The sequence below is a fragment of the Canis aureus genome, chromosome 6, assembly GCF_053574225.1.
Source record: "Canis aureus isolate CA01 chromosome 6, VMU_Caureus_v.1.0, whole genome shotgun sequence".
NCBI classification, from domain to species: Eukaryota; Metazoa; Chordata; class Mammalia; order Carnivora; family Canidae; genus Canis; species Canis aureus.
The window spans coordinates 48,306,580-48,320,347 of NC_135616.1; the positions used below are offsets into that span (position 1 = coordinate 48,306,580).

General features: G+C 45.1%; 1 protein-coding gene and 1 long non-coding RNA gene across 7 annotated transcripts in view; one reads left to right on the forward strand and one right to left on the reverse strand.

The window, feature by feature from the left end:
* Positions 1-13,768, forward strand: part of RGS7 (regulator of G protein signaling 7) — a 581,352-nt gene that overhangs the window by 73,244 nt on the left and 494,340 nt on the right. For 3 of the 6 annotated variants that reach the window (XM_077901490.1, XM_077901486.1, XM_077901489.1), the window contains exons 1-2: positions 12,148-12,307; positions 13,367-13,493. In XM_077901490.1, coding sequence (XP_077757616.1) covers positions 13,416-13,493 — 78 coding nt within the window. In that variant the 5' untranslated portion in view covers positions 12,148-12,307; positions 13,367-13,415. Of the gene's footprint in view, positions 1-12,147; positions 12,308-13,079; positions 13,248-13,366; positions 13,494-13,768 lie in introns of those variants that run through there. The other 3 variants (XM_077901488.1, XM_077901487.1, XM_077901491.1) reach the window with 3 other exon arrangements.
* On the reverse strand, positions 1,714-11,741 carry LOC144316053 (uncharacterized). The gene is made up of 2 exons (XR_013381855.1): positions 11,247-11,741; positions 1,714-4,856 (listed from the first exon to the last, which is right to left on the reverse strand). It is a non-coding gene; the product is annotated as an uncharacterized LOC144316053 (long non-coding RNA).

The following is a 13,768-nucleotide window of genomic DNA, read 5'->3' on the forward strand; positions in this document are numbered from 1 at the left end:
TAAGTAGTTTATGTAGGAGATACTAATGTCTTAAATGAGGAAGTGGCAGGCAAAGTGGGAAAATTGAATTATCTTGACATGATATTTATTTTGATCTATATTGACAGAACTTGTAAGTGCAGAAAAAAGAAGGATTATGACTTAATTGAATCATTTTTAGATTTTGTGTGTGTGTGTGTGTGTGTGTGTGTGTGTGTGTGTGTAGCTGGGAAAAGACTGCCCTACTTACTCATATGGGGAATTCTGGGAAAAGAAAAACTGGGGATGTAGGTTGGGAAACTAGTTCTTTCTTGAATCTCTTTAATAGGAATTAAGTGTCGCAGTGAAGATGTCAAGTAAATAGTTGGAAATGTGTTTAGAGCTCTGAGGTAGGAGAAATCAAGACTGGCTGTGTAAATTGGAGTGTCATCAGCATATCGGCATTTAAAACCATTGAACTGGATGAATTCAGCATAGGATAGAGGAAGTAGCCAGGGCAGCAAAGGTGAGCCAGGAAGAGATGCCCTGTGGGGCACTTGAGTGGCTCTCTGGTTCCTGTTTTGGGTCTAAAGAATTCTGCAACAACTTGGGCTCTGGCATTCATTCAGAAACTTCTCAGGCATAGGGTAGATGCTTAATGAATAAAGGATTGAGTGAGTTGGAAAAATACTGCTATATCTGGGGCAGATATTGGGGAATATTCAGGAGTTCTTTTGGTGGCTGCTCAGCTTCCCTCTACCTGCAGTGGTTGAGTTGAGAACTTTGGGTCTTCTCCTAAGGGACTCCTAGCAAGACTGTTCTGTCCTTGGTCAGGTAAGAATTGCGTCAGCTGTCTTTGAGTCCAACTTATGCTTCTTTGGGATGGAGGTTTGGGTGTTTAGTTTACATGGGTGACTTGAATGTAAACTCACCTATGGGTCTGAAAAGAGAGGAAGCTCCTTAGACCAGATCAGTCTGCAGGCCTGGAGTGCCATAGCCCTTGCGAGGGGCAGGGTTGCACATTCTAGCATTCCTTCTGCTGCTCCCTCAAGTGGTCACCTCTTTCTCAACATGCAGAGCTCAGACATCTGAACAAAAACAAAACTCAAAACTTTTTTGCCAATCAGGAAATAGATAGATGTTAGATTTAAGAGTTGAGGTATTTGGGAGGCTCAGTGACATGTGTTTAGAAGTCTGAGGGGACTGAAAGAGATGGACCCAGGGGCTTGGCCTGCTGCTCAGGGGCCCACTGGTTACCCTGGGAATCTTGAAAAAAAAAAAAAAAAACAGCTTTGTTTTCCAGGTATCTAGTTAATGAGCTCTATTAATCAAAGGTAAGTAATATGGATTTTCATACCTTGAACAATTATCCATGGAATAACCCATGATAAGAAATAAAAGGGTCTAATATTTAAGGAGATTGTAGAACACTACCCTGTGCCACGTAGATTGAAAGCTGAAGAGAAGACGACTAATGTAGTATGAGAGAAAACTACACAGCATGCAGAGAATCTTAATTCAGGTGCCAAGCTCTTTACCTTAGGTTGCTTTACAGTCTTTGAATTACAGTGTTATTCTTCTCATCAGACTTGCCTTCTTATGATATTCAAAGTTGGACATAGCAAACTAACTTAGGGTCAAGTTCCTGAATGTATTTTTAAAAATCAATTATAGAAGTGTATTTTGTAATTTAAGTAAGGCTTTCCATTCCTTCTTTTTATTTTCTTTCACTATTTCTTCTTAACACAAGGTAGATTTATTTTTATTTTTTTTTAATTTTTTTAAAATTTTTATTTATTTATGATAGTCACACAGAGAGAGAGAGAGAGAGAGAGAGAGAGAGGCAGAGACACAGGCAGAGGGAGAAGCAGGCTCCATGCACCGGGAGCCCGACGTGGGAATCGATCCAGGGTCTCCCGGATCCGGCCCTGGGCCAAAGGCAGGCGCCAAACCGCTGCGCCACCCAGGGATCCCTACACAAGGTAGATTTATAAAAATTCAGTAATGCTAATGCTTGGCTAGCTGGAAGTTCCAGGCAATATATAAAAGAAATGATGGAGAATCAGGGAATTACAAGTGAGGCTTGGCTTCAGGTGAGCAGGTGCCCTCTTGCTCTGAGCAGGATAAAATCAGCATCTCCTGAGGACCTCTAAGCATCTGACCAGCAGGTGCATTTAAAACAATCATGTGGTGCAGACCAACCAAATGAAGATAGGTAGTAAGTGTTCCTGCGTATGCAGCCTCCGTCATGGTCATACTTGAGCAGCAGCCACTATGTTCCCTTTCCATCTACCCAATGTTCACAGCTAAGTAAGTATCCTTTCTCACGTGAGGTCTTCCCTGACACCGCTGAAGCCCAAAATGAACTCAAAGAGAGACTGTGTTATTGGCATCACTCAGCAATCATTTTAAAGATCTCATGTCATTCTTGTCTCAGTTTAGATCAAAATCACTTTACATCGTCCTAAGGAAATGGTAGTGTTCAGTTTTCAAATCACTTCCTTCTATGCCATCTCATCTTGTAGTCAGACCACAGGGAGGTCGCCTAGACCAGCATTCTCAATGTAGCAACTAGCTCTTGCAGACTGGAGTCAACCAGGTGCCCTCAGATGCCTCCAAGGATGTGAGACTGACCTCCTTCTTAAGGCCAAACAACTTTACTGTTAGAAACTATTTCCTGCTGTTGAAATGAAATCTATCAGCCTGAGACTTCTACCCATTAGATTGAAGTTTGTCCTCTGGGGCTTGAAAGATTGTTTGATTCTTTCTCCACCTGAAGGTCCTTTAATGTTTTCAGATAATTATCCCAAATCATTCAAGTCCCTTTTTTCACCAATAAAATGTCTCTTTCTTCCAGTCATTAGAGTAGCTTTTTGGGGGGCAGATGCGTGCTCTTTTTGAACAATGTTGAGTTTGCTTTCAAGTACAACCAAAACAAACAAAAACCTTGTGTCTTTTTCATTTGAAATGATGTTCAGTCACGTCTTGTCCATCCTGTATTTAGTGCTAATCCAGCTCTCTTCCATCTGGATATGAGGCTTACTATTTCTCCATGCGATTTTCCCTTTTATGTGGTTCAGCCCATCATTCTAGTCTGCCTTGATCTCTTTGGGTCCCACTGCCATTATCCAGTGCATTAGCTATTCCTCATAGCTTTGTGCCACTTACAAACCTGATAAGTGAGTTATTTATACCTGTCATACAGTGACTATACATATGCCCAGTCAGAAGAGAGAAATTCTAAGGTCAGAATTCTCAATCTTTCCCACAAAGTTCTCCTTCTGGGTGTGTCTTGGTCAGTTAATCAGTGCTCTTGTTGCTGATCTTATTTAGTCTGTTATGAGTTCAACAAACTGTTAAACTGATTTTACCATCACGTTTACAAAGTTATCACAGAAGAACTGTTGCATGCCATATATTTTTGTCATATAGCCCAAATTCACCAGTCAGGAGACCATACTTACAGAGGACATGAAGCTAATCTGTGTGACATGTGCTTGGCGGGCTCTCATTGACTCTTTGTGATCACCACTTTTCTCTTAAAGTTTTCAAAACTCATCTACTTTTTGATTGCTTAAAGCTCAATCTTCCCAGCATGAGCTGTAGGTTCTTCACAATCTGTCTCCAATTTATATACCAACTTCGTCTCTATCAAAGGCATTCCCTCTCTTTGAAACCAGCCATAGTGAACAATCTGCTGTTCATCAAACATTCCTCCTTACTCATGTTTCTATAATTTAGCACATGTTCTTTCACCCACTTGAAGTGCTTCTGTGCTATTTCTCCTCTTTGTCCATATGGAAGATTCCCATCAGTTTTAGAGACTGATAAAATGTCCTTGACTCTCATCTGTGTGCTTTCTTAACACTTTGTATGCACATGCACTGAACATATCACACTACAGTGAGTGACCCATTTGTCCCTTCTACTGGACTCTGTCTTGGGAAGGTCTGTTCATTACCAGAGACTAACATAGTGCCTGGTATTATGGGGACTTAATAAACATTTATTGAATTCTATGATAGAACTTTCCTATGGATAGGGTCTGTGTACCAATTTGATTTAGATATCCATTTTCTCCCTTATTTCAGGCAAGTGGGCTCTATTTTGCTGTTATCTCTTCTCTACCACACTTTAGAAGTTCCTGAGAATTTCACTTCCAAATTCCCCCAGGGCAAATGACTGGAACTGCTCTGACTCTGGAGGCAAACTTTTTACAACAATCAAGTACCCTTCCTCCTTTCCCAGAGTCCTGGTTGCCTTTTAGAGGCAACATCACATAATGTGAGAAGCATAAGATTTGGAATGTAAGACTGGATTTAAGTTCTGGCTCTAACTCTGCTGAGCTGTATAAACCTTGAGAAAGAAAGTTCACTTCATCGAAGTCTGGTTTCTGTGTTTATTATTTGAGGATTATCCCTCCCACTTTTATTATTTATTATTCTAATCATGTCTTCTATCATTTCCAATTTGAAGACTGTTCCCAGATAAGTGGTTAGAAACCACATAGGAAATGAGTTGCTCTGTGTTTTCCCACCTTCTGGGGTCATGACCATAGTGGCCCTCATCTGGCTGGGGATGCTGTGCTCCCAGGCATCCCAACACCAGCCCTGCTGCCTAATGAAAGCTCCAGATGTGGCCTGTTCTTGCCATGCTTAGCCATCCTGCAGAGGTACTAAGTTTGATCTCTTGTTGTGCATTCTGATCCTGTCACTTGGTTTTCATTACATTCTAGATACCATACGCTGCCTGTTGGGTGGACTGTTTTCAATTACTGTAACTATAGCCACCCCTGGTGTCAAAGCAGCAGTAGTGATGGTCTATTTCAAGGCGACTGCTTCTTCTGATGTGGTCAATATGATCACTACCAGGCTGTCTTTCCAAATACTTCGTTTGCCCTGGAATAAAAAGATTTTCACAGTAGAGTAAGAGAAAGCAAATGATAGTTTTGTAATTAAGGAAACAGGAGCTTGGGATGGTCAAGTCACTTGCCCAATGTGATTTAGCTTTTAAGTAGTGGAGTCGGGGCTAACACTCAGATGTCCTGATGCTGTTTCTACTTCTAGTCCACCATTCCAAAAATGAAAGTGCAGTAACAAACTCAACATGTATCGTGTTTCTTTCCAATTAGTACATGGTGTCCCACTCATAGTACATGCTCAGCTAATTTTCCAATTAACTGAAAAATATATAACATTTAAAAATGGTGTCATTCTGGAAGTAATCTAGATCAGAGTTTAAACATTTCAACAGAAAGGAGAGAGGTATCATCTCCTGATAAGGACACATTTTGGTTTGTACTCTTCTTCTTTAGCCCTCTGACATTGCTATGGAAGCTCTAATTAGCAGGAAAATGGTCATAAAATGGACAAAAGCATGGTAAAAGTGGAGAGCAATTCATTAATAAGGGTATTGTGCTATAAATAATTGACTACAGCGAAGAAGGCATTTTTTAAAAACCTGTCCTTGGGGTAAGATTTCTCAAACCACTTTTCTTTTTTCACTCTGCTTATATCAGTCTCAAATCAATTATCTCTTAAAACGCCAGTGCCATATTGTGAACAGTGTAATCCCTTCAACATTGTTCTCCTCTTTCTGCATGCTCCTGTGTCACTTACAATTCTTTCATGTAATAAAAACCTCAAATTAATAAAATGCTTTCTCCTAGAAATTCAAAATGCCTTTTCCACATTACCATTTAATTAATTCTTAACCATTCTTCTGTGAAGTGGGTGTGTGGTGGGGAACGGAATAATTCTCCCCCTTCATAACACACAGGAAACAGGTCTGAAAGGTGGATCATTTCGATCCACAGTGAAACCTGATGCTTATTCACTTTCATTAAAGCTGTTAACTGGATTCTTCTGTCCATCCAGTCTTTCAACAGAATCATGTTCATGGATTTATCCACAATAAATCAGCAAATAATTATTGGGTGCCAACTGTTTGCCATATCCTGTTCTAGACCCTGGGAATACAGCAGTGAATGGGAGAGGAAAAATCCATGACCTCACAGAACTTAATTTCTTTCAGGGGGAGACAGACACAAACACAATCAATAAAATATTACAGTATGCTAAAAGGTGATAGATGCTTTGGAAAGCAAATAAAACAGTGTAATGAGAAAGGGGAGTGCAAGGAGAGTACATAGACTTTTTTTTTTAAGAGAGATAGAGAGACAAAGTGTGAGTTGGGGGGCAAAGGGAGTGGGAGAGAGAGAAAGAGAAAGAGAGAGAGAGAATCTTAAGCAGGTCCATACTGAGCATGGACTTGGGGCTTGATCTCATGACCCTAAAATCATGACCTGAGCTGAAACCAAGAGTTGGATGCTTAACTGATTGAAACACCCAGGTGCCCAGGAGACTACATAATCTTAGTTAAGGCATGTAGAACAGGCTTCACAGACAGGGTGCCATTTGAGTAAATATTTGAAGAAAAAAGGGAGGAGCAGGAGGAATAGCGAGTGAAAATATCCTGTGGCAGTTTCATGCCTGAAATATTTAAACAATCAAAGAGGGCACTGTGACTGAAATAGAATGAGTAAGGAGAGTAGCATACATTGAGGTCAGAAGAGGTAACATCATGCCAGATCATGAGAGTCTCACAAGCTTTTTGAAGATACTTTGAGTGGCATCCGGTGTCATTGAAGGATTTTACATGGAGAAGTGACATGACTTCATTTTAAAGTGATCACTGGCTACTATGTTGGGAATAGATGTAGATGGGAAAGGATGGGAGCAGAGAGAGCAGTTGAGTCATTATCTTCACCCAGGAGAGATTAATCTTGGCTTAAACCAGGGTGGGAGCAGAGGAGGTGGTGAGAATTCTGGACATAGTTTGCAGGTAGAGCTAAATGGATTTGTGGATTGGACTACGTGTAAACTGAGAAAGAGAAATTTTATCCTCTGAACTAGACTGGAAACTTCTTGAGGGCAAAAGTCACCTATTATATTTATATTCTTCATATATATACTCCATGTGTACATGTTATATAACATATATGAGAAGACTTTTTCATGTACAACATGAAAAAGTGTCTGTTTAATGGAAGGAGGAAGGAGGTAATTCACACTTCATAAATCCTAGAGCTCCATAAATATTTGCAAAAATAAATGCTGTTGTTATGGGTTATATTGTGTCACCCTCAGAAAAGATAACTTTGGAGTTCTAACCCCCTATACCTCATGGGGTGACCTTGTCTGGAGATGGGGTCTTTAGAGAGGTAATGAGGTTACAATGAGGTCAGCAGGGTGGGCCCAAATCCAATATGGCTGGTATTCTTATACAAAGGAGAAATTTGGACACAGAAAAACACAGAAGGCAATGTGAAGAGACATAGGAAGAGGCAGGCATGTACAAGCCAAGGATAGTGGCCTGGAACAAATCTTTCCTTCAGAGTCCTCAGAAGAAACCAACTCTGCCTGCACCTTGGTTTTGGACTTCTAGTCTCTAGAACCATGAGACAATATATTTCTGTTTAAGCCTCTTGGTTTGTGATACTTTGTTACAACAGTCTTAGCAAACTACTACAACTATGTCCAATATTTCAAAAATATAAGTCAAATTCTCCTTTTTTCCAAGATAAGATTGCTGAAGCTAAAAACAAACAAACAAAACAATAACAACAAAATCCTTAAATATCATTATTTGGGGTGGAATTATATTTACCTAGTGAAGTAAAAGGGCTTTTGTCTAGTACTCAGAAGTTCTATGTGGCATAGAAAAATAGATGCATTATTACATTCCACAATTTAGTTTGTTTGACAGAAATATCACAAAACATAAGATCCATAAGGAAAATGGTTAAAAAAATGCTTTTGAATGATGATAGCTGAGGACCACATATTTACATGGTTTTGGAAAGAAAAGAAACAGCAAAACACCCCACAATATCCATGCTGTTTGCTGTTTATAACATAAAGGGACATTATGTAGGAGGAAAGTACAAAAGAGAACATATTTAAATCTTATGTTCTAAGATCCAATTGGGTTTTGAGAGATGATCTAGTCTAATTCCCTCAGGTTATATATGGAAAAAATGTGAGTCCTAGGAACATTAAGGTGATGAACATAATTTTGGTCCCAATGCACAATAAACAAACGATGAGTTGTCAAATAAAGCTTAACCGTAACAAAGGAAGAAATGGTGAACTATGCTATTCCTCGAATCTTCCTCCATATTTGCCTTGCAACCATAAGTAGCCATAAACTGCCTTGAATCATTAATGCCCAGAAAGAAAGGTTTGCATTAGGGCTGTGGAGGAAAGACAGGTGAGAGGAGAGATGAGACAGATAATAAATAGAATGACAAGAATCTTCATGGGAGATCCTCAGATTTTTAAAAATTCATTCTGTTGCTAGAAGCATTTTACACCCCATGTTTTTCAGTAGGACTTTGGAGTCACACAGCAGTGTGTTTGAGTGTAGACTCTGATATTCAGAAGGCATACAATCCAGGTCAAGTTTCCTAACTTGAACTTTAGTTGCTTGTGGGGTAAATTTTGTCAGAAATGGTAAGAATATCTGAATGTGTTTAAAGATAGTAGGACTTCAAGAAATGGTTGTCTTATGATGGTAATTGTCTTAATGGGCTTCAGAATTGTTCTTTGGGCCTTACTAGAAACTCCTCCCTTTGTCATCTTCCATGTAGACCTCCTATTAGTCCTTGAAGAGCCTGATTGGAATGTCAACCCCTTTGATACTTTTGTTGTTCAGTATTTCACTTTCATGTGACATTGGCTTTAAGGTTTTTGTATCTCTAACTTGGATTTCTCACGGAATAGTGAAAAGGACTGGAAGACTTGGATTTGATCTCTGCCAGCCATTCAGTCAGAGAAGTAGAAGCACTATGAATACAATGGAGTATGAGGTGTATTATTGGAACAAGACCCTACATAATTGTGAGGGAAGCTGGGGAAGTTATTTTCTAGAAGAAGGAATTGAAAGATCTGAGAAAAGACTCTACTAACCGCTCCACCTCCCCGGGGTCTTAGGCAAGTGGATGGGCTTACTGGGGAAGCTGAGGAGCCATGGAGGGGGACTATACAGGGGAGCTGGCAGAAAAGTCGATGGCAAGCTGTGGTCTTTGTGAGGCTACTGCCCCTGCAGGTCCACATTCAGGTTTTTGTGAAGTGTGTGGTGCTGCCCTCAGGAGGGTAAAGAATTTGGAACATCTGAACATGAAGTGAGGGAGAACAAAGACATGCTAGAGACTTCTGGGACTCAGCACGTGCCAACACACAAACTGCAAAGACCTTCAGAGAGGAATAGGTACCGTCTCACTCTGCTTTCCCAGTCTTGCACAAATTCCTCTCCTCACTTTAATACAGGGAGGTGGATCCTGGGAAATGTAGTTCCAGCTAATTAAGTTGCCACAGTACAAACCATCACAGCCACTTAGGGGTTGTGTGGGTGGAATGGGGGCAGTTTACTTAACCTCTCAACTTCCCCTCCCTTGTTGGTGTATTGATGTATAAGAGATAACAATTACAACCAGGATTTTAGGGGGTTAAATGAAATAATAATGTAAACTATGTATTACCAAATATAAAAATTATGTGTCAGATTATTGCCATTAGGTACATTGATTCATTTAGTTAACATGCATCTACTGTGGGCGAGAAACCTTACTATGCTTGGGATACATGACAATGAGCTAAACAGACAATATCCGGGGAGCCTGGGTGGCTCAGCTGGTTAAGCATCTGCCTTCGGCTCAGGTCATGGTCCCAGGGTCCTGGGACCTGCCCTTCATCAGCCCCCTGCTCAGCGTGAGTCTGCTTCTCCCTCTGCCCTTCCCCTTGCTCCTGCTCTCTCTTTTTCGCTCTTGCTCTCTTTCAAATAAATAAAAATAAAATCTTAAACTGATATTATCCTTTTTGTTATGAAGGTGACTCAGACACCAATGAGATATCCAAGTAGAGATGTTAATTAGGTAGGTGTCTGGATTTCAGAGCACAGACCTACACTAGAGTATACATTTGAAAGTTATTAGTATTTAGGTAGCATTTAAAGGTAGGAGTATGATTTAGCTTACTTAGGGAGTACGTGTAAGTTGAGGAGAAGAGGCCCAAAGACTGAGCTCTGAGGCACTCCAAAATTTAGGGATGAGAAAGCTAAAGAGTAACTGAGAAATGGCAACCAGTAATGCAGAGGAGAAATAATAGACGTTGGTGTCCTGGCAGCCAAATGTAGAAGGTTTTTGAGAATATGAAAGAGATGAACATTAACTTTTGCTGAAAAGTCATTTGATATGATAATTGAGAATTCACTATTGGTTTAGTAACATGGAGGTTGTTGCCAGAATAGAATGAGCTCAAGACAAAATAAGAGGAGAGGAAGTTCTTGGTGCCAAAGAAAGCCAAAAACTAGAGCAAGAATAAGTGGAAAGTGTGTCAAGGGAGATTTTATACATGGCTATATCTACATATAGATACCTTATGCAAGATTATATATATGTAGATATACATACACATATCATATCTATATGATGGATAGATGGATGGGGTCGTCCCATGCAGCTGGGGTGTATTTTACACCCCATGTATAAAATATATACAGTTGCCTCTCTATTCAGTTAGTTTGCTCATTCGTGGGAAAGATCCATCAGTGCTGAGCATGGGGGGTTAGAACCTTTTCTAGTGATGCAAAGGAGAAAACCTGCTTCCTTCAGGCAGTTTCCCCTTAAGAGGAAAAATGGTCAGGATGAGTTAGCATGTCCAGTAATCCTCCCAAATTTATTAATTCCATTCATGTCAACTTCCCAGAAGTAGACTGAGCAAAGGGGAAGAGGTAGGTCCCGGCTACAGCATGAATATTAAGGAAAGAGTAGAGAAGGATTTTTTTAAATGGGAATTTTTATGAAAAACAGCATACTTTCCAGAGTACACATTGTAGAGATTTGGGGAACTGGTGGTGGTGGTGGTGGGGGGGGGGAGTGGGGCATGGGTCAGACTAGGGTGTGTGTAAAGCAATTTGGGATGGTATCCTTTGCCCTGTAGTATTCAGAACAGAGGCTACGTTAGATAACTCTGGTCCTTGGGTGAAACCTTCCTGCCTGGGTGGACCTGGGGAAAAACGCATTGGACCCTGCGGCGCTGGGTGTGCTCTGAGCAGCTGTCCCTGCCAGGGGTACCTTCTATTCTGTTTAGGTGTAGGGGGTTCGGAAGGGGCTGCCTCGCTTATCTGCTGTCTCTCCTCCACACCTGGCACAGCTGAGGAAAGGGATTTTCAGATATTTATAGCTTCCCAAACCTGCCCCAGAAAGCCAGAGACCCAAGTTTCTTTACCATAATTGGGACAACAGCGATTTTTTCCCTTCACGTCGTTGTAATCCTTACAGAGGAATCAGTGACATGGACCTGAAGAACAATTCCTTGGGATCAGCACCCCAGGCCTTCTCGGAGACCCGCGACAGGGGGAGGGCGGCGCGGGCAGGTGGGTCCCCGCAGCGCCGCCCTCCCGGGAGGCGGCGCCACTGGGGACGGCCCTTCGGTGTCACAGGTGCTGAGGTCTCCAGCTCCAGCCCGCAGCCTGCCCGCGCAGCGCGTCCCGTTTCTTAAACTTGGGAGGAAGCTGTGAACGCCGCAGGCAACAGGCTGGGTGGCTCCACTGGTCCTGGCCATTTTCGTCCCTCCCGGGACTCTCCGGGATCTCTGTCTTCCCGTCAGTTAAGCCCGGCGATCATCAATCATCTGCTGCCCTCGCACTGTCGGCGGCGCCAGCAGGCACGTGATGAAGCGCTCCGGCGGCGCGGGGCTCCCTGCATCCCTCCGTGCCTCCATCCCTCCATCCCTGCATCCCTCCATCCGCCCGCCCGCCCTGCCCTTCCGGCCGCCGCCCGCCGCGCCGACTCCGCCGGCCCCGCGGCGAGTGCCCCCAGGGGCCCGGGCGGGGCGGACGCGCACAGCCCCGCGCCTGCGAGCCCGCACCTCCGGCCGCCGGGCCCACGTGACCGCCCGCCTCCCGCCTCCCGCCTCCCGCCTCCCGCCTCCCAGGCGCGCGCACGGGCCGGCGTCTCGGCTCCCGCGCGCGCCCGGCGGGTCCCCGCGCCCGGAGCAGAGCGGCGGAGGGAGCTGCCGGCCGGGCGGCGGGGCGCGGGGGGGAGCGGGCGCGAGCGGCGGGCTGCCGGGGCCGCCCGTGCACGGTGGTGGCGGCGGCGGCGGCGGCGGCGGCGGCGGTGGCGGCGGCGGCGGCGGCGGCGGCGGTCGCCCGGGCGGCGCGGTTCCGCATCCGCCGAGTGTGATGAGGCTGCCCCCTCTCGCTGCTCCGCTCGCCGCCAGCTGACAGCGCCGGCTCCCAGCCCGCCCCGGAGGGCAGACGCCGCGGGGCCGTGACCTTGGCCGAGGAGGTAAATCCGGGCGGCGGGAGGGGGGAGGCAGCGCCGCCCCGCGCGCCCCGCCGCCCCGCGCGCCCCGCACCCACCCTCCCTCGGCGCCCCCGCCGCGCGCCCGCCCCGGGAGCCCCGCGCGCCCCGGCCGGGCTGCGGGCTGCGGGCGCCGCGCTCGCCCCGGTCCGCGGTGCTGAACCTGCTGCCATCTGTGCGGCCGGGAGAGCGGGGCGGCGGGAGCTGGGGCTCCCTGGTTTTCCCCCCTCGGGCCGGTGGCCGAGGTTCCTGCAGGCAGGCAGGCTGCGGCTCCCCACGGCGACCCAGGTGACTGCCCGCGGCCGGGACGGAGCCCGGTGCCTCCTGGGCGGGGACCGTCCTGACTTCCCAAGTGGAGTGGAGAGCGGGAGCGGGAGCGGGGCCGGGGCCGGGCAGCGCCGGCAGGTGGAAGTGGGCAAGGCTCCTCGGGCTCCGTGTGGGAGACACACACACACACACACACACACACACACACACACACACACACACACCCTCCGCGCGGAGTGGGCCTGCCTGAGGCGCTCGCTGCCCGTGGGGGAACGGCCAGATACCTGGGAGCCCGCGTCGGCCACAGGCTGCTGCTGCCTTTCCGCCCTTTCGGGAAAACACCATCAAGTCGAGATGCAAGTGTTGGGAAACAAGAGAACTCTAGCGCAGACATGGTGACCGTGGGGGTTTTCTTTCTTTTTTTTTTTCTTTCTTTTTCTTTTTGTTTAGGTGAGCATCAGACACTTTTTCAAATGAGTATCCAGAAGATCAAAGTCAGTTAAAACCATTGCCAAACGACTATTCTAACTAAAAGATTGTCATTTCTTACAACTTCCTGAGGGTACTGTAGGTGTAAATTCAGATTTAAAAAAAAACAAAACAAAAAACCAAACAAACAAACACTTTCTGTGCCACTTCCTCCAGCTAGCCCTGACATGTAAGTATGCTCCATGTGGGGTGGGTGCTGTGGATTCTGAAGAGGCTTCAAGTCACCCCTCTTGAGCACTGCCGTTTGCATTTCACTGAAGTCTCCCTAACCCTTTGCACCCTTTGCAGCGCAGACCACTAATCCCAGTATTTGAGAGCGCACCAAGTGTGGGGTGACATGGCCCAGGGGAATAATTACGGGCAGACCAGCAACGGGGTGGCAGATGAATCGCCCAACATGCTGGTGTACAGAAAGGTAAGAATTTCTTCACTTTCTTGGAGAGAGGGAAACTTTTGGCTTGGGTTTTGTTGCCCCCCCCCCCCCCCGTCTAGTGTATGTATCTACTTTGTGGCCTCATAGATTTCCCAAATTACCAAATACAGCACAAGTATAGCACACAATACTTGAAGATAATCTGGTATTCCCTACTGTGTAGAGACCCAGTGAAGTACATGAGGCCAGCCTTACTCTGCCCTCTTCTTTCCCTGCTGATTTCACACAGATTAAGCTGCGATCAGCAGTATCAGCAA